The sequence below is a fragment of the Dasypus novemcinctus genome, chromosome X (genome assembly GCF_030445035.2).
Source record: "Dasypus novemcinctus isolate mDasNov1 chromosome X, mDasNov1.1.hap2, whole genome shotgun sequence".
Classification (NCBI taxonomy): Eukaryota; Metazoa; Chordata; class Mammalia; order Cingulata; family Dasypodidae; genus Dasypus; species Dasypus novemcinctus.
Genome location: NC_080704.1, coordinates 19695448 through 19716645, shown reverse-complemented (window position 1 = coordinate 19716645; position 21198 = coordinate 19695448). Strand labels below are relative to the sequence as shown.

General features: G+C 44.9%; 1 protein-coding gene across 2 annotated transcripts in view; it reads right to left on the bottom strand.

The window, feature by feature from the left end:
• Positions 1 to 2861: 2861 nt before the first annotated feature.
• Positions 2862 to 21198, bottom strand: part of REPS2 (RALBP1 associated Eps domain containing 2) — a 323649-nt gene continuing 305312 nt past the window's right edge. The window contains exon 17 of one of the 2 annotated variants that reach the window (XM_058291435.1): positions 2862 to 2968. In XM_058291435.1, the coding sequence (XP_058147418.1) occupies positions 2954 to 2968 (15 nt within the window). In that variant the 3' untranslated portion in view covers positions 2862 to 2953. The remainder of the gene's footprint in view (positions 2969 to 21198) is intronic. The other variant, XM_058291431.1, reaches the window with a different exon arrangement.

The following is a 21198-nucleotide window of genomic DNA, read 5'->3' as shown; positions in this document are numbered from 1 at the left end:
GAGTATTTTATTGGCTTTTGCATTAATCTGAATTTGTGTTGATTATGATTATCCAGAGGGGAATTTTAAGGCCAGAGGGAGAAATCCATAAATATTACCTCAATATACCATGTACGGCATTTTAAAAGTATATCTCCAAGGATAGAAGAAGCAAGATCATGAATTTAGAAGACAAAATTCTCATTATCAATCATCATTGGAAAGATCTAGAACACCCACTAGCAGTCAAATGTGCACTAATAAACCATTTCATTTCCTAATGTGTACATGCCCTTACCATTTTAGGCTCAAATTTTTAACTTAAAGCTCATTTCGGAAAGGATGCACTTTGTACATGATGAAAGAAGAGTGGGCAGGGGCCACTTTAACAGGGCCAGAGTAGGTCCCCATCCCTAAATACCTTTCTCAACCAGATACCAAGGTGCTTAACAATTCACCATTAGAGAGTTATTCCTGTTAATTAGGAATTATGCTAATCCTTTAATTATCCTCTTTTAAAATCCTTTCATTAGCTTCACCAAATATTGAATGAGTACTACCTACAAGTCATGATGCTACAGCTCAAAGGTTGAGGGGGGTGGCAGCAGAGACCGGGGAGAAGAAATAAATAGATAAGTGAATTAATCCAGTCACCAACACCTTAGTGTGACTTGGTTTTGCCAAGTATTTCTTTCCTTTGTGAATTAGGCTTAATGAGAGCCATGGGTATCTGCAGGGAGAAGGAGGAGAAATAGAAGATGGAAGTTGGAGGATGCAGCTGCTACATACTCTCATATTTCCTTCCTCTAAATTGCAACTCTCCTTCTCTCACACCCACACACATTTTAATGTTTCTTAAGTCAGGAGTTATCCTGCAATCTATAAATAGATTGAATGAGGCAATGCATTTCATTTTTTAAGTTATTAAATTGAGCTTGTTACTAAATAGTGCTAGTTATGATCCATGACTTGTTATACTTAGAGATCAGTTATATATTCTGATTGAAATTTTTATTCAGATAATTGTAGATTTACATGAAGTCATAAGAAATAATACAGAGAGCTCCCATGTATCCTTCATCCGGTTTCCCCCAACGGCAACATCTTGCAAAAAGGAGTACAGTATCACCACCAGGACACTGACATCGCCACAATCCACTGATCTTAACCAGATTTTCCAGTTTTGCTTGTAATTGTGTGTGTGTGTGTCTAGGTCTATGCAATTTGATCCCACATATAGGTTCATGTACCCACCCCCACAGTTAAGATACTGCTGGGTTTTTTGATGTTTTTGTTTTTTAGGAGGTACCAGGGATTTGAACTACGTTTGAACCCAGGACTTCATATATGGAAAGCAGGTGCTCATCCACTGAGCTACATCTGCTCCCCGATGAAAGGGTTTGTTTTGAGGTAGTACCAGGGATCAAACCCAGGACCTCATACATGGGAAGGCAGGCGATCAACTACTTGAGCTACATCCGCTCCCCCCAATACTGAATGGTTCCATCACCTCAAGGATCCCTCCCATTGACCTGTTATAACTATACCTCCCTCCCTCCTGCCCCTCTCCCCATCGCTAACCCCTGGCAACCACTCAATCTGTTCTCTATTTCTAAATTTTTGTCATTTCAAAAATGTTATGTAAGTGGAGTCATATAGTATAAAACCTTTGGGATTGGGTTTTTTCACTCAGCACAATTCCCTTCAGATTCCTCGAGGGATTTGAGTCCATTGATAGTTCCTTCCTTTCTAATGTTGGGTACTATTCCATGGTATGGATGCCCCATGGTTTGTTTAACTGTTCACCTAATGAAGAATATCTGAGCAGTTTCCAGTTTGGGGCTATTAGATCAAGAATATTTATTGTGCACCTACTTTCTGTTAGGCACTTTCATATCTGTTGCCCCATCTAGTCTTTACAAAATCCCTCATGAGATAAATATTAGTACCTGCACTTTAGAGATGAAGAAATTGAGGTTCCAAGACACCGATTAACATGCCAAGATCACACAGCTGGTAAGTGGCACAGTCAGGAGTCATACTCAGATCTCCAATTCCCAAAGCCCATGAGTGCTGCTTGTTGGTTGGTTGGATGACTTCTCCCTTGAGTTGTCATGTCACAGACACTGGGGTTGGGGTTGGCCAAAATGAGCTCAGAGTAAGAGTCCTTGGGTTCCTTATGCGTCCCCAGCTTTCCCCATTATTTTCCCACCATAAATCGGGACAGACCTGAGAAATTGGGCAGCAAAATGCCTGGTAGCGAAAGTGTTTGATGGCCCTAGAGGGTTATCAATAAATCAAATAGAAAGGTAAAGGCCAAGTTTGACTCCCCCTCCATCTCAGTCAACAGTCAATTTCTGCTTGTGCTCGCCTCCCACTTTCTCTTCCAATAGACAAACTTGTCAGGGGAGTGGCAGTTCAACTGACACACTGTCATTCTGAAAACAAATGGCTGGAAATGCCACATCAGCTCATATAATCCCAGAGAAAGCTTCTGACCAGCCCAGCTGCCCAGGGCAGAGACTTGTCCTGCTGGTCATAACTTAAGCACAGTCTCCCAGAGCTAGCCCTCTGTGGGGCCAGTCTTCAGGAAAATAGACACCTGTATGATACCACCCTTCTCACCGCAATGCTGGGACCATTCTGAAGCCCTCTCCCTGAAAGAGAATGCCTCTCCCACCAGCCCATCCATACAAGACTGCCCACCCTTGAAACCAACCAGAAGCTCTCCTCGTTGGGGCAACAGCAAGGGGGCACCTGTACATTTCAAAGGGGAAATCACAACTAAAATGGCAAACCACCACACACCCACCAGAATGGCTAAAACTAAAAATAATGATAATATCAAGGGCTAGCAAGGATGCAGAACAAGAAGCACTCACGAACATTGCTGGTAGGAACACAAATGGCACAACCACTTTGGAAAAGCTCTTGGCAATACCTCCTGATGGTAAACATATGCATCTCCAATAACTTAGTGATTCCACTCCTAGGTACAAACACAAGAGACGTGAATGAATACATCTACCAAAAGGCATGTACAAAAATATTAATAGCAGCTTTATTCGTAATACTCAAAAACTGTCAAAATCCAATAGTCCATCAATAGTACAATGTAAAAATAAATTGTTGTATATTCATATAATACAATACCACACAGCAACTAAAAAAACAAATTACTGGTACACACAACATGGATAAATCTTACAGACATTAAACTAAGCAAAAGAATTCAGATCCAAAGATTACATAATGTGTGACACCATTTATATGAAGTTTGAGAATTGGCAAAATTAACCGACAGTGATAGAAGACAGAACAGTGGTTACCTCAGAGAGGCATGAGGCACCATGGAGGGTGCTGGAAATTCTTCTCCATCTTAATCTGAGTGGTGGTTACTTTTGTACATACACAGGCAAATGTTTACTGAGCAGAACACTCGATTCATACACTTTATAACCTTGACTATAGCAGTGGGTCAAATGGGGTTCCCCAACAAGTCATGGCCATCCAGAACCTCAGAACGCAATCTTATTTAGAAATAGGCTGTTCTGAAAATGTAATTAGTCATGATGAGTTCATACTGGGTTAGGGAGGGCTCTAAATCCAGTGACCGATGTCCTCATAAGAAGAGGGAAAGACACAGAGAGGTACACACAGGTAAGAAGACCATGGTAAGATGGAGGCAGAGATGGGAATGATGTGGCTACAAGCCAAGGAACACTGAGGATTGCTGGGAGCCATGAGAAGCTGGAAGAGGCAAGGACGGATTCTTCCATAGAGCCTTCAGAGGGAGCATGGGCCTGCCAGCTCCTTCGTTTCAGACTTCTGATATCTAGCACTGTGGCAGAATGCATTTCTGTTGCTTGAAGTCACCCAGTTTGTAGTAACTTGTTAGGGCAGCCACAGGAAAAAATTTAAAAGTTTTAAAAACCATAAGCATCAATTGCTCCCCCATCCACCTCAGGGGACACTGAACCAGGCCACCCTTCTTTCCTGTCCTCCTCCTCATCTGGGAACACACCAGGATGTGTGACAGAGCAAGTTGACTGCTCCACCCAACAGATTATCTGAGGCTACCTAAGTGGTCCAGTAGTAGGCATAATTAGTGGGAAACCAGATGAGACATTGGCACTGCAGTCTTGCAGGATAAGCAATTCATGCTAAAGTGCCTCCAAAGACTTCTCTTGTCTCCTGTTAACAAAAGGGTGACTCACGCAGAGGCAGAGATGGAGGAATTATTTGAGCATGGATGATTTCTGCTCTCTTGGAAACCTGAGTTCAGGAGACAAACAGAAATTAATTCTCTTTCTCTCTCTCCCTCTCACTCTCCCTCTCTCTCTCTCTCTCTCTCTCTCTCTCTCTCTCTCACACACACACACACACACGGATTTACCTCTGTCTCAGACACTGAGTTCCGAAGGATTTGAACAGTCAAAATAAGAGAGCTTTAAGAAAAATGACCAGATGTATTAAACTTATGTAGCATATGCACTTATTGTCTTTATTCATTTGTTTTCTAATTTACCTGCAGGAAAATTCACTCTTTGTGGTCTACAGTTCTATAAGCTTTAGCAAACACATGCAACCACCGCAGTTAAAATACAGAATAGTTCTATCACCCCCCAAAACTCCCTTGTAATCAAGGGTGCCCCTTGTCCCACCCTTAAACCCTGGCAACCACTGATCTGTTCTCTATCCCTAATAGTTTTGTCTTTCTCACAATATCATATAAATGGAATCATAGAGTATGGAACCATTGGGGTCTGGCTTTTTTCACTTAGCATAAAGCCTTCAAGATCCATTCACGTTGTTATGTGTATCAGTAGTTCATTCCATTTTACTGCCATGATACAGATATATTCCATGACTGAAGGACATTTGGGTTACATAGTTTGGGGCAATTATGTATAAAGCTGCTATAAACATTCACGTACAGGTTTTTATGTGACCATAAGTTTTCATTTCTCATGTAAATATGTAAGTGGGATTGCTGGTAAGTGTAGCCTTAAGTTTATAAGATATTAACAAACTGTTTTCCAAAGTGTTCATACCAATTTTTATTCCCATCAGCATTGTATAAGAGTTTCAAGTGATCCTTGCCAATATTTGGTATTTTCACTGAAAAAAAAATTAGCCATTCTAATAGGAGTGATGTGGTACCCCATTGTGGTTTTAACCTGCATTTCTCTGCTGATTAAGGATGATGAAATATTTTTGTGTGCTTATTTGTCATCCATATATCTTCTTTGTTGAAGTGTCTGTTCAAATCTTTTGCCCATTTTAAAATCAGGTTGTTTGTTTTCTTATTGCTGAATTTGGAGAATCCTTTATATATTCTGGATACCAGCTGTTTGTCAGAAGTGTGATTTGTAAATTTTTTCTACAAGTCTCTGGCTTGTCTTTTTATTTTCTTAACATTGTCTTTTGAAGAGCAGAAGTTTTTAATTTTGGCAAAGTTTAATTTATCAATGTTTTTTCTTTTATGGACCATGTTTTTGATGTTGTCTTTAAGAACCCTTTGCCTAACCCAAGCTCACAAAGATTTCCTCCTATGTTTTCTTCTAGAAGTTTGCTAGTTTTGTGTTTTATATTAATGCCTATGATCCATTTTGAGTTAATTTTTGTGTACAGTGTAAAGTTTGGGTTGAGGTTCAGCTTTTTGCATATGGATGTCCAATTGTTTCAACACCACTTATTGAAAAGATGAGCGTTTCTCCATTGAATTGCCTTTGTGGCTCTGACAAAAGCCAGTTAGCTATATTTGTGCAGGTCAGTTTCTAGCCCCTTGATTCTGTTGCATTGATTTATGCTTCTGTTCTTTCACCAGTACCACACTGTCTTGATTAATGTCGCTTTATAGTAAGTCCTGAAATCAAGTAGTGTGAGTCCTCTGACTTTGTTCTTCTGTTATTTAAAAAATTGGCTATTGGAGAAGGTAGCCATGGTGGCTGCTGGGGGTAGGGAGTGGGAGGAAGTGATGTGATGTGGGGGCATTTTCCGGGGGTTGGGGTTGTCCTGGGTGGTGCTGCAGGGACAGTTACCAGACATTGTATGTATTCCCATGGCCCACTGGGTGGACTGTGGGAGAGTGTGGGCTATGGTGTGGACCACTGACCATGAAGTGCAGCGGTGCTCAGAGATGTATTCGCCAAATGCAATGAATGTCTCATGTTGATGGAGGAGGTTGTTGTTATGGGGGAAGGAGTAGGGTGAGGGGGTGGGGGTATATGGGGACCTTATTTTTTTTAATGTAACATTAAAAAGTAAGACAAAAAAATAAAGCTTATTTAAAATTAAAAATTAAATAAATAGAATAAATTTTAAAATGCATCATCACATTCTGGATTGGATGCTCAAACCACAAAAAGGACATTTTTGGAAAATGAAAATGGAATGATTCTGTAGTTTAGTACATAATATTGGAATGATCTAACAGCATTGCTTTCTCATTTTTGACATATATACAATGGTTATATGAGATGTTAACATTTGAGGATTCTGATTGAAGGGAACATGGGACTGCTGTATGATCTATGCAATGTGTACCATTTCTTCTGAAATCTAATATTGTTTTGAAATAGAAAGTTTTTATTTAAAAATACGGTGAAATAAACATGTTCCAAGATTTTTTTAAAAATTGGCTATTCTAGTCCATTTGCTTTTCCATATAAATTTTAGAATCTTATCATTTCTATCACATATTGAATTTTCCAATACATGAACATGGTATATCTCCCTATTTATTTTGATCTTCTATTTATTTCTTCAGTGTTTTAAAGCTTTCAAGCATATAGATCCCCCACATACTTTGTTAGCCTTATACTTAAGTGCTTTACTTCTTTGGTGCTACTATAAATACTACTGTTTTTAAATTTTGAATTCCAATTGTTCATTGCTGGTATATAGAAATACAATAGATTTTTGTATATTTGCTTAGTATCCTGAAACCTTGCTAAACTCACTTATTAGTTCTAGCAAACTTTTTGTAAAGTCTTTAGAATTTTCTATATAGACAATGATGTCTTCTGTAAATAGAAACAATTTTATATCTCTTTTTCCAATCTGGATGCCCTTTTCAAATGCATTTTAAGGTCAACCCCATCCCCGGTCAAAAATTTTCCCTTCTAAAAGCCAAATCTTGCAGCTCCTGAGCAGTTGTCCATCTCTCACTCTGCATGCTAATAATTAAAACTAGAGGTGAAATAGACTCTAAAAGTCTGTATGGTCTAGGTTTTGCTATAGTACAAAAAGCCCCAATATTTCAACAAGTATCTGTTAAAACAACAAAAGTTTATGTCTTGCTCCCAGTACATGCCCATCCAGGTTGGCAGGAGGACTCTGCCCTTTCTGGTCTCTCAGAGACCCAGGCAGATGGTGCAGCTACTATCCCCAACATTGACTATGGCTGTGCCAGAGCAAAGGAGATCCCCAGAGCATGTTTCACAGGAGATTCAATGATCAGGCATTCTTCCCACAAATCATTGACCAGAACAAGTCACGCGACTCCAGCCCATCATCAGGGAGCAAGGAAAAGGAATTCTGCCATATAAGTTGAAGTAGCCAGAAATATTTGGTGAAGAACTCTAATGACTATCAATAGTTACCAGATAGTCACTAAGATCTAACTCTCTTCCTCTCTCTCTCCCTCTCTCTCCCTCTCTCCCTCTCTCTTAGTCTCTCCCTCTCTCTCGCACACACACACACACAAACACACATGCATGGGAAGTCAAGATATATGTATATCATTCTAATGCACGCTAGAAAATGGTATGTACCCTTAGATAGATATGGAGAAAAAGCAATTGGAGTTAAGAAAAGATTTCCTTTGTGTGAGCTCAGGGGAGGCCCCTAACAGCAGAAACCTTTGAAACTGGGCTTTGGAAGATATTGGAATTTGGACATTCAATAAGCTTGTATTTCATAATAAAGTATAGCAGTTAAGAGCAGGGATTCTGGAGCCATATTATAGGGGTTTGAATCCCAGATCTGCCACTTTCTAGCTGTGTGACCCTGGACAAGCCACTTAACTTGTCTGTGCTTCAATTTCCTCATCTATAGCATGAGGACACTAATAGCATCCACTTCATAGGCTGTTGAGACAATTAAATGAGTTAATATTTGCAAAACTCTAGAATAGTGCCTGGCACATAAGTGCTAATCACACCTGTGTGTGTATGCTCACACCTCCCACACACACACACACACCTGTCTTCAATCAATTGTAAACCCCAAAGTCCAAATGAGCCCTTTCCTTAAGGTTTTTAAATGGAGAGTCTGGATAAGGAAAGAAAATAGAAGATTAGTTTTCTCTGGTGAACTTCACTCCTGGTTCTCATAAACAAGGTCTGCAAACAGACAAAGTCACCTGTCCACTCTTCCACTGGCCCCAAAGCACCGAGCAAGGCTCATCGCTTCATTTTACAACAAGAAATTCAGATCATGTTTCTTAGCTGTGGGCCAGCATTTTCCCTTCCTTGTTAAGAGCTAGCCAGAGCTGGGTATACCAGTTGACCCTTTCCTAGGAGCTTTTCCTCTCTGACTTTAGAAATTTAAACAGTGTTGAGGAAAGTCTGTTCACTAAGCTATGTGAAAATAAGCCTTCACTTGCTACCTGCCCAGGGTTGTCTCTGAGTACCACAAGACAGGTAAGCATGATACAATAAGGGATTTGCTCAGAGATACCCTGTCATGGAAACCTCCATCTCTCTTGGAAGATGAGCAACTGAAGAAATATTCCAACTATAAATGGGAAAAGCATAAAGCTCATTAAGAAGAGGGAAGCAGATGTGGCTCAAGTGATAAGGCCTCTCCTACCATATGAGAGGACCCGGGTTTGGTCCCTGAGGACTTCTGGTGAAAAAGAGGAAGAGAAAGCATGCCTGTGCAGCAAGCCAGTGACCACATGGCGAGCTGAGTGCCCATGTGGGTGCCTGTGTGGCGAGCCATGTGTCCACGTGGTAAGCCAGTGCCCGTGTGGCAAGCCAGTGCCCGCATGGTGAGTCTAGTGTCCATGCAGCAGGCCAAGTGCCCACATGGTGAGCCAGTGCCCATGCCAGTGAGTCATACAGCAAGATGATGATGCAACAGAAGAGAGACGAAGGGGAGAGTCAAGATGAAGCACAGCAGAGACCAGGAACTGAGGTGGTGCAAGTGATGGGGAACCTCTCTCCACACCAGAGGTCCCCAGGATTGAATCCCAGTGAATCCTAGAGGAGAAAGATGAGAAGAGAAGACAAAAAGAGAAATAGATACAGAAGATCACACAGTGAATGGACACAGACAGCAAAAAAACAAGACAAACAAACAAACAAAAAAACAGGAGGGTGAGGGAGGGGGAAGGGGAAAAGAGGTCATAAGTAGAGAAATAATGAAGATTTCCATTGGTTTAACTTGTTTGAATGAATTTAATCCTTTAAATAAATTCCCATGTTTGAGTCTCACAGCAACCCTAGAAGGAACAGAGAGGCAGGGCTTAGCAGACACTGCCATTTCATAGCTGAGTAAACAGGTTCCGAAGAATGAAGTGACTTGCCCATGACACTGAAGCTGGTAAGTAGGAGAGAAGAATCTTGAACTCAGACCTCCTTCTATATGATTATACCCATCTAAGGCCCTGTTTCTCTAAACGGTGGAAGGCACAACTGCCAAGTGGATGCAAGTCGACTTAATTGTACACTTTATATATTTATTAGAAAAAATGTAAAACCAGAACAAATGATCTGAAATTTCCCTTCTCAATAAATTTATTTAAGTATTCGTCACTTTAAAGAAAATCTTGAGGAATTAATGAATGTCACAGATGGCATGCAAATGTGATAAAAATTGTGAGGTTGGTCCCTGAAAGACTGATGGCTGCAAACCCTCTCTGGCTCCCCTCTTCCACTGTCAGCTTTCATTTGCTTGAAATAAAGCCTGCAGGAAGTTGCTTCATCCAGGGCACACAGCTCCATGTCAGCGGCTCAGGTTCTCTTTTTGCAGAAACTTTTGGGGAGAGCCCCTTTGGCAGCCTGGATTCTAGTCTCTTCCCTCTCCTTGACTATGTGCCCTGCTTCCTGAAGCCTGCCTGCGAGGGGAGACCGTGATGGACAAAGAAGGAAGAAAGGGCTTTCCAAAGGGCCACCCTCCAACAGTAAAAGAGCAAAAGGGAAAACGTGTAAGGATTCCGGCAGGGAGGGCATTGAGGGTGGCAAGAGGAATGGAATTCACGGCGGGTCCGCTCTGAATGGGCTCCGGGACAGTGGGGAGGTTCGATGGAAAGAGTCACAGTTCCCATTTGAATGTGTCCTGGAAGTACTTGTGGTTGGATAGGATGACAGCTCTCCTGAACAAGAGTGCGTTTACCATCAGCTCCCGAACTGGGGAGGACACTCAGGACCACCCTGACCTGCTTTGTGACCTTAGGCAAGAATGTCCTGAGTTCTCGAATCTCCCTGTGTCTCAGTTTCCTCACCTGTGAAGTGGACACAACCTTCCTAAGGTTATGGCAAGGATTAAATAAAATAACATACGTAAAGACTGGCACACAATAAGAACTCGGTAAACGTTACCAATGGCCTTGTTATTGATACCCTCCCATTGGGCAGCCAGGAAAGAGTCCTAACCTGGAGTTTGGCAAACTTGGTGTGACAGTTTGAATCTGGGGAATCCCAAATAGAGATTATGTTTTTGAACTAATCCACTCTTGTGCGTGAGAGCCCCTTTGATGGCATTAGATTCTGTTACGGGACCTTGATTAGATCGCCTGATTATCTATTAGTTTTTGATTGGACTCCGTCAGGGAGGCATGACTCAGGTTGGGTCTCCACCCTCTCCTTGGGCCATATATAAACAGACACAGAGGATGAGGAAGACAGAGAGAGGAAGCTGCCATTTTGACCTGGTCATGTGAGAGGACTTGAGGATAGCTAGCAGCCAAAGCTGAAACCCGAGGCCCCCAAGAGACTGGGACCATGGAGAAGTTCAAGGCTGAAGAGATAAACCACATACCTGATGACCCACAGCTGTACCCTGGAAGAAAGTGGCGCAGTCGAGACTGATAGAGGAGGCCCGGAAAGAGACAAGCCCTATGCCTGGTTGCCCACAGCTGAGCTCCAGGAGACAGTGAGCCCAGAGAGAAAGGCAGGGACCTCTTCCGCCATCTTGCTTCACCATGTGGCAGGACCCCAGGATCACCAGTAGCTGACTTTGGTGAGAAAGCCTCTCTGTTGATGTCTTGATTTGGACATTTCATGGCCTAGGAACCATAAGCTTTTCCCCTAAATAAAATTCCCATTATAGATGCCAACCCATTTCTGGCACTTTGTATCAGCAGCCCTATGGCAAACAAAGACACTTGGGTTGAAACCCTGACTTGGCCATTTTAGTCCTGCAATGTTGGCCCCCAGTTTCCATCAATAAAAGAGTGAAAGTAATAGTACCTCAAAGAGGGTTGTTCTAAAGATTCAATTGCATAATAAAGTACTTAGCAGGATGGCTGTACATTTTAATTGCTCAATAAATTATAGTCTTAATAGACGTGGGGCTGCTCCCCCTCCCCCATTCTCCTTCAAAGAAAGGAAGGGTACTGCGAGGGGTGCTGCTTGCAGACAGCCTTCATTGCCAGTACCTCCAGAGGGCTGTGTGGCCCTAGTAAGTTCTCTGAAGGCAGAACCATCCCACTTCTTTGTGGTCCCCAAGATATTCAGTACAGTGTTGCAAGTAGAGTAGGTCATGTCTAAATACTGGTTGATGGACTGACTAATTTAACGACTTACTTCTAAAACATGGAATACATTTCTAGGGAGTCCATTTTGAAACTCTGCAGGTGAGAGGAGGGGGAAATCACCAGGTCCTCGCCAGAATCCAAGGCCACAGCAGGGATGAAGCTGCCCTGGCTGGCGTCTCTTGCCAACTTAAGAGGGTTTTTTTGTTTTGTTTTGTTTTAGATAGGAGACAGAGCCCTGGATTTTTTAGATCCAATTGAGTTTGGCCCAAATCCTTCCACTCTCTCCACAGGCCTGGCTTGGAGGGAGGACACTGGCTTCGGGCTGACCTCGTTCCCAGTCCTGATGGCCCATGTAGATGTAGTCTTGACAGATGTGCCCTTTTGAGAAGCTTTTTATCTTACAGAACTTGACAGATTTTCGGTCTCACTCTTTAATTTGAAGCTTCTCATATTACCCCCGCCCCCTCCCGCCATTCCAGCTCAGGTAATTTTTCTCTAACGCGACAGTTTCTCTGTTGGTGGTTGCATTCCAAAGTGGGCTAATGCGAAAGGCAGAATTGCCACATCTTGAATAGCTTAAACCAAAAGGATGGCTGAACCTGGGATTGACCAGCATGGAGCACAGTCTTGGGCTTCTCAGCAGTACCTTCCAAACACCAGTGCCTGGAGCAGGGCCAAGGCCCTGATTCCAGGGACTCACAATCTAGGGTGGGGGTGGGGGGGCGGGGAGGATAAAGTGCAACAAGAGCCACCATACTTTGCAGCTCCTCTCACCATGAGGTGGGGTCTGTCACCATATCCCTTGGATCTGGGATGGCCTCATGACTTGTTTGACCAATAGAAAGCAAAAGAAGTGATGTTGGGCCAATTCCTCGCCTAGACTTCAAGAAGCCTTAACATTTCCACTCTCAAGCTCTTGCATTCCTGTGACTACCATGTGAACAAGGCAGGACTAGCCTGCTAGGGGAGGAGAGGACATGTGACGTCCCTAGCCTTCTCAGACAAGGCTATTATGAACACCCAATCCCAGCTGACCCATCAGCTGATAGTAGACGAATGAGCAGACTCAGGCAAAATCAGTCACGCCTGACCCAGGCCCAAGCCTAGTTCAAGTTGCCAGCCCACAAAATCAAGAGTAATTAAATGATTGACTTAGGTCATTCCGATTTAGAGTAGTTTGTTATATAATTAAAGCTAACTGAAATAGGGGAGACAGAAAATAAAGAAGAGATCAAATATATGTCCAAGATTATACAGCTAGTAATAATTAAAGCTAACTGAAATAGGGGAGACAGAAAATAAAGAAGAGATCAAATATATGTCCAAGATAATACAGCTAGTAACATGTGCAATGAAGGAAACCAACAAGGTGAGGCGACCAACAAGAACAATGGGTGACTAATTTAGAAAAGATGGCTGGGGAACAGCTCTCTAAAGAGGCAGCATATTTGCTGAAACCCAAATGATGGGAAGGGAGCAATCAGGGGAAGACCTGAAGGCAGAGGGAATTGTAAATCAAAGCCTCAAGGGTATGTTTTCAAGAAGCAGAACCAAGGCCAGTCCGGTGGAAGTTGGAAGCCAGAAGCTGGGTCAGAGAGGGACAAGAATGAGGCCCGAGGTGAAGTCCTAGAGGCAGGCAAAAACCCCACTGTTTAAAACTTCCTGGGATACCATCTGACTTCCATCTTTCAAAGGTCACCCCAGCTACAATGTGAAGGATGGACTGTAGGGTGGTGAGAGTGGAAGCAGGAAGCTCGGTGAGGAGGTGATGGCCAAAGCCAGGCAAGAGAAGGTGCCGGCTTCAACTAGGGAGGTATCCATTGCTGGCATGAAGCAAAATCTTGTTATTGGATCTGCGTGTCTAATAAACTTTAAGTCATTGGCATTGCTTCATGCTGCACATGCTTATTTCAAAATGTTTATTGAGGAGTTTTTAATAAGTGTATAATTTCCTCCTCTTTTATACAGGTTTTTATTGTTAATTATTAATAGGTACATGAGGTTTTCCTCATGCTTAAAAAAAAAAAGTGAGGAAAGCATAAAACCCACATCTGGTTGAATGTGGACTATAGCATTTTGTTCATAATTCTTATTTTCACAATTTAGCGAGCAGGATTTAAATTTTTTTCTATTGAAACATTACATTGAACATTTTTAACAAGACTCCCCATTATGGTCTTCTAAGATTTTGACATTTGCTTATAGATTACTTCATAGAAATTTTCTATGAAGAAACATTTGTTCTTTCATTCTTTTGTTTAACAATTATTGAGAAACAGCAGTTTGGGAGTAAAAGTATGAATTCTGGAGCCAGTCGACCAGGTTCAAATCTCAACTCTGCCATTGATTCATTGCACAATCTTCGGTATCATTTTTTTAATGGGGTGATAATAGAATGTTTTTTAATGGGGTGGTGACATGACAAACTATTTAATACCTGTAATGCACGTAGAGCAGTTCCTGGCCCATAGTAGGTACCCACAGTGAGCTATCATCATTGTTACCATCAAATGGTAACATTGGATACCATTTGGATGTTAGTCAACTGGGCTACATTAGCGTGATTACTTGAAAGATGCAGAAGAGCGTTTCCTTCAAAAAATTGTTTAAGCTTCCTCTTTCCTATCCTTATTAATGCAGCACTTCCTTCCCAATTTTCTGTCCCCTTCAGTTCTGACTGTGTGCCCACTGTCTGCTACTGCCTGGCTCCCGTGTTTACCCTCCCCTTGGCAAGCACCAGCCTCGAGTTCTCTACTGTGTATCGTGCATACCACCCACGCCCTGTCTGCTAACTCTGCCAGGCACTGTCATGGAAAAGTTGCCTGTTGCCCTGAAAGGGGTGGGGGTGTCGTCATTTATTGCCGCATAAAATTTCATTCTGAAATGTAGTGGCCCAAAACAGCAACAGTCATTGCTCATCTCAGACAATTTCTGTGGCTGGGGAATTTGGGAGTGGTTTGGCTGCAAAGGTCTGGCTTGGGGGTTTCTCGTGAGGTGGTAGTTAGAAAGAGGCTGGGGCTGAGGTCATCTCGGGCATCTCTATCTCTATCGCCATGTGATTTTTGCCAACATGGCGGCCACAGGGCTGCCAGACTTCTTACATGGTGGTGCAGGACTCCAGAGGTGCCTGTTCTGAGAGAAGGGTGAGTGGGCAAGGGGACAGGGGGGAGAAAGACACAGGCAGAAGCTCTATCATCTTTTACAACCTGGCTTTGGAAGTCACATATTGTCATATCTGCTATATTCTAGTAGTTAAGGCTGCCACAAAGACCCACCATCCAGTGTTCGAGGGGAGGCAACATCAACTCTATCTCTCCATGGGATGTGGCAAGGTTCTGGCAGAGCATGTGGGACTGGAAATACTGTTATGGCCATCTTTGGAAAAATATGCTTTGCCACAGACAGAAGGCCCATCAGTCCAAGCATGACTTGTGCGAGTCAAGCAGATGATCCCTCCATGCACAAAAAGTCACAGGTCCTATTTGAGCTGGCCTCATTTGAAGCTTTACCTGGATGTTTTTCCCTTTATCAAGTTTAGAGACAGAGTGATTGTGCGGGCAAAGGGAAGAAGGAAGCTCCTTTTTACTGAGCATCTACTATCCTCTGAATGCTTTACACAAAGCTAACTGGACCAGCAACTAGTTAGTTCATGATTCTGTGGGTCAGCAACTTGGACTACATTCAGCAATTTTTCTGACCTGTGCCAGGCTGGGCTGACAGCTGGGCGTGCCCGTGCATCTCTGGTCAGCTGCCAGGTCAGCTGGGGGCTGCTCCCGGCCGTGATGGACTTTGTGTCTCTTTCACATGGAATCTCACCCTCCAGCCAGCTGTTCCAGGCTCATTCATGTAGGGGCAGGGTCCCCATGCAGCAAGCCCCCAAACACAGGCACTTTTCAAGTCTCTGCTGATGCTGTGCCTGCTCTTGTCCTATTTGACTGAGTCGTGTCACATGGCCAGACTAAAGCCACGAACATTGCAAGAGTATGGCTATAGGGAAGAGAAGAGTTTATGGCCATTTTTGCAGCCCACCATAGAATGAGATGTAAAATTTTGTTCATCAACTTCTCCACAATAACTTCTCATGGAAAAACAGGCACAGTGAAAAGTCATCCTTTTTTGGAGGCTCTTGCACACTTACCCAGGAGACGTGTGCCTCATCTGTCCATCAACTGAACTCCCCTCTCACTCCCTACCAGAGATAACCACTATCCTTAATTGTGTGTTCATCTCCCCCTTGATTTCCTTTCTCTTTTTCATTACCTATATATGTATCCTTGAACAATTGCTTCATTTTTCCTTTTCTGAACTTTATGCAAATGAACCATACTCTGACTTGCTCTGTGACTTGCTTCTTCCTATCAACAGCTCACTTTTGAGGTTCAACCATGTTGATGTAAGTAACCACAGTCCCTTCATTTGTGCTACTCTATAGTACTCCATTATAAGAAATATACTGTAACATACTTGTCCATTCTATTATTGCCAGGCACCTGGGTTGTTTCCGGTTTGGGGCTATTGTGAACCATGCTTCCATGAACGCTCTTGCACACATCTCCTGGGTAAGTGTGCAAGAGTTTCTCTTGGGCATGTGCCTCAGGATGGGCTTGCAGGGTCATATGGTTTGTGCATGTGTAGATTCACCAGGCGACACCAAAGTGCTGATTCATTCATTGTCCTGCCAGCCGTGGGTAAGGCTTCCCTTTGTTCTATGTCCTTGTCTCGTGGATTGGTTTATTCCAGTTCCTTCCTCCTGTCCTCTTTTTAGTCATGGTTCTAGCTTCGTGCCCATAGTTTCTTCCTCTGATAACTCTTCAGTCCTCTTACACAGTTCATCCATTCAGTAAATGTTTACTGAGCACCTACCCTGGGCCCAGGCACTGACCTGGGTGCTAGAGCTTGGACAAATATAAAATATAAGACATTGCTCTGCTCTCAAGGGGCTCAGTGTAGTGATTAAGACAGACATATAAACAGATCACTGGAAAACGGTGTGGTTCAGGAAACCACAGAAATGCGTGCAAGGCATTGTGGGAGCACTGGCGAGGGGCACTGCAGGGCTTTGGTCCAAGAGGCCAGACACTCCACAGATGAAGCTGGGTGGCGAGGAGCGCCAGCTTCTTAGACAGTGCCAATTTGGATGATGCACGCACGCATGCGCATGGATCCCTAGCCCCAGAGTGTCAGCCAAGCTGAAAAACAGACTGGAAAGCATCAGAGCTGAAATCCCAGGCCTTTTCCCACAGTGAAAGGAATGTGGAGTAGGTTGAAGATTCCTTGGAAACGCCTCCGAAATTTCTAGCAGTCTGTCTCTACATGGCAGGCCACCCGCCATCCTCTGCTCTGGCTGTGCTTTCAGTTTCTGGCGTGGCGACGAACGCCCTTTGGAAGCCCCCACACCCACCACAAAGTATCTTCCCCACCCAGGGCATCGGGGGGATCCCAGGGCCCAGGCAAAACTCATTTTGTGCTCTTTTGAGCCCTTAGGATAAAGGTAATATTAAGGGCTTGTTTTGAATGGGAAAAAGACGCTTCCACTTGGGTCCAAAGTCCATGAGGAACATGTAGTGACTGACAGTGATCCACCAAAGGCCATTGGCTAAGTGACTATGGGGACAGGCCACCTCCATGGGGCTTTCCCTGCTGCCACAGCCTTGCTCAGCCTCCTTCCCTACTGGTCTTTAACTCGCCACTTTCCCATGAATCCTCTTGTTTGCTTCCAGGGCCTAAAACAAAGGGTAAGGGGGAAGGCGTGGTTCCCGTGGGTTTGCCTTAGGTGAGGATGGGAGCAGGGGGTGGTGATTGCCTGTGGCCCCCTAGCCCAGCCCACCTCCTCCAGGCTTCCAGCCACCGTGTGACAGAGCCTGTCTCCCCTGGGCCACCGCCCTCTTTCTGCCCCATCTTGGCCAGCTATTCTGAGCTCGTCAAATTTTCTGGGTCTGGACCTTTCCTGCTAAAATGTAAAGAGGTCTCTCCTGGAAGTTGCTGTAAGAAGCATCCTAGATCAACTTTGCTCGGTCATAATTTTTCCTCAGGCTGCCTTTAACATTTCTGGAAAGTGTCCTGGCAAAGACACACAGGTTTGAGTCCTGACTGCCCACCCCATCCAGGGTTGCCAGAAGGAAGGGTATAGGGGCACTTTTACCTGGGGAGGGCAGATAGCAGAAGAATTCACACTCGCACTGACCGAGCTTTTCCTTGACCTGTTTGTTCTCAGGGGAATTACAAGTTTTAACCGTCCTTACCCACAGACGATGGTGAACATCCGACGAGAAGAGTGTTCGTCTTAAGGACGCGCCTCTACAGCAGGAGCTTGGCAGCACGCCTCCTGCTGACTTGGAATGTCAAAATTGGCAGGTGTGAAAAATCCCTACCGTCCCTCACTGTAAAGCTCATCTTCCCCCTGGGGCCCGAAGCTAACAGAGCTGAGAAAAAGGAGAACAGAGGAGGAGATGCTGCAGGAAGAGCAGCCAGGGCTGTGAATTCAGAGTCTCTGGCATTCGTGCCCATTCACCAAATGAGGAGTTAAGGCCATGGTCGGCAGCCTCTCCATACTGCCTCCCTCCTCAGAAGGGCCAGCAGAAGGGCAGCCAGCCCTCTGCGGAGAGGCCCACGGATTATGGCCAAGGGGCCACTTGGGTATAGGCAGGTGGCAACTACCAGCAAAGCCACGGCCAGGTACCCCCGTGGTGCTCCTGTCCTGACCTATGCGCCAAGGGCAGAACTTGGGTAGAAAGTCATTGCCAACAGGAGGAGAGCTGGAAGGGAGCACCAGATGGGTTTCTGAAAAGGGGGTGGGTAGGGTCAAGTGGGCAAGGTCAAGGAATAAAGACAGGGGTGTTCCTGGCACAGGCCAGGGTCCCCAGTCACTAGAATCCACACCCTTTTCTTCATTGACACACGGCTACATACATTTCCCAGCTCTCCTTGCACCAGATGTTGGCACATGGCTGAATTCTGGCAGATGGAAGTGAAGGATACTGCGCCCTCACCTGGGTTCCGCAGGCCCCCTGCCCCTGTCTGTCTTCCAGAGGCAGACCACAGACTACCTAGCAGCTGATGCTGAAGCCTGGGGGCGCAGAGCAAGAGAAGGAGCCTGGCTCCCCAGTGGCTGCAGGCCTCTCCACGCGCTCTGCCATGCTCTGTGTGAGCAGGAAATGTCCGTTGTGTTCAGCTCCTGAGATTTCGGTGTCTGTCTGTTAGAGCAGCTAACGTTACCCAAATTAATTCCGCGGGGAAGCTGAACCACGACAACAGCTACCTTCAGTATGGCACACTGGGACCAAGGATGGACCCTGCTGGCAATCTTCCTAATGAGAAGGATCAAACCAACAAAAAATAATCTAGCTGGATCAAAAATTTCCCTTCCCGACTGGAGAAGGAGAGTGGTGTAGAACAAAGGCTGCAGAGGCCGACGGGCCAAGGGGTGAATCCTGGCCTTGCCATTTGCTAGCTGTGTGTCCTGCCCAAGGACACTTCTCTGAGGTTTAATTTCTTCACCTGCAAAAAAGAAACAACCATGTCTAATCCTTGCGCTTGTTGTGAGGCTCAGATGCAGTGAGATCCCCTGTCTAATGTGACCATACAACACCTGACACATAGTAGGCCCAACTCACACATGAGTTTTCCATTTCCTTCCTTGCCTCTCTCTGGGAATTTTTCTATACCATCATTTTATCATTTTCTCCCATGACCACTGGGTAGTGATCAACCTTGGTAAAATGGTAGGCACACATACCCCTGGCGATTCATCACATGCAGGAGAGAGACAGAGGCTGGCGCTGCCTTCTCTGTCACACTGGGGCAATGTGGCCAAGCCTTTCGTTCTGTTGATTGAGCCGCATTTGGCTGCTCAGAGAAATTCATCCCCAGGCCTCACGGTGAGGTGGAAGGCTGGCCTGGCCCCAAAGACACCTCAGCAAATCTGCTACCCAGTTCCAGTGGCGGGCGGCCAGGCGTCTGGTCCCTCAGCCTCAGCCGAGCAGCTGTGACTGACAGGCAGCAGGGAGCTGAAGCTCAGATGTGAGGAGCTACCTTGGCTCCTAGAAAAACAGCAGCAGCAGCAGCAGCAGCAGCAGCAGCAGCGGGTTCCACTGAAACTCAGCCCTGGCAGCACAGCTGACGCGGACGCCCCACTGCCCTGGGACCCACACCGGAGGGTAAACAGCAGGTAGTTAATGGCTTCCCCAACTGACTTCAGCGGACAGAGTTGACTGGAGTTTAAGATAAGAGGCTTGATTCCAGCCTGACCCAAATGGGCCATTTCCTGACCGCTCAGAGCAGAGAGCAAGAACTGGATGTTGCTTCCTCAGCTGTAGACAACAATAATCCCTCCCAAGTGTGGGATGCGCTAGCAGGGGTTCTCAGCGCTGGTTGCCCATTAGCGTCACCTGGAGAGCTTTCAAATAATCCTGATGCCCAGGCCACCACCCAGGCTGACGACATCAGAAAGTGGGCCAGGGCTGCAGGCGTCATGAGTTTTTTAAGCTCCCTGGGTGATTCTACCGAGGGTGAGAAGCTCTGGTCTACGGCTCCCAGTTTCTTGCCCAAGCATTAGCTCCTTTGATGGGGGGAAGGTGATGTAAGTTTTGTTAGCCTCACCTGACAGAGGAGATGAAAAGTAACTGGTGGAAAGTCCTGTGCTTGATAAGTGAGGGAGCCTGGGTGCCGTCCACACCTTCATCTGTCTCCTTAACCCTTCTGGCCTTATCTTCCTCCTCTAGAAAATGGGCATAATCCTAGTACCACTCTCACAGGATTGCTGTGAGGGTGAAACAACACAATTTTATTTTACTTAATAAGTACATATGGCCTTCCAGAGTGCTGAGATCTGCTGACACCCTTCACGAATATTAACTCAGCTTCGTTCACTAAAATGGCCCATGTGCCCCCTGTACATGGGGCAGGGTGTGGGGGGGTGTATATCAGAATAACCTCTGGGGAGCACTTTAACAACACTATCAATTGTCATTAAAATGTGTGAATTTTACTCAGCAAAACCATTTCTTATCATTCACAAGAAGGAAATAATTAAGGGCATATGAAAAGATTTATCCACAAGGGTGACCACTGGAGCTTTATTTTATAACAACAAAAAAAGAAATTTGAAACGCTGATGTTCAAATGCAAGGGGTTCATTTTATAAATGAGAGCACTAAAAAACTGGAACATAGCTTAGTTTCAAATGGCTCACATGCGGTATAATCCCCTCCCCTCGAGGGGACTTGCTTCTAACCAACAACTATGGCAAAGGAGATGGGTCATCACTCCTATGATTAGGATATGATCTGGGCAGTGGGGGGGGTCTGTGTTGCTCATCTTGCTAGCACACCCTAGAGAGGCTCTTCTGCTGGCCTTGAAGAAGCCGGCCACCACGTTGTGAACTGCCCATGGAGAGGGCCACATGGCAGGGGACTGCGGGCAGGCTCTAGGACCTAATGGCAGCTCCAGCCAACAGCCAACAGCCAGGAAGAAGGCAGGTCTTCAGACCTACAACCTCAAGGGAATGAATTCTG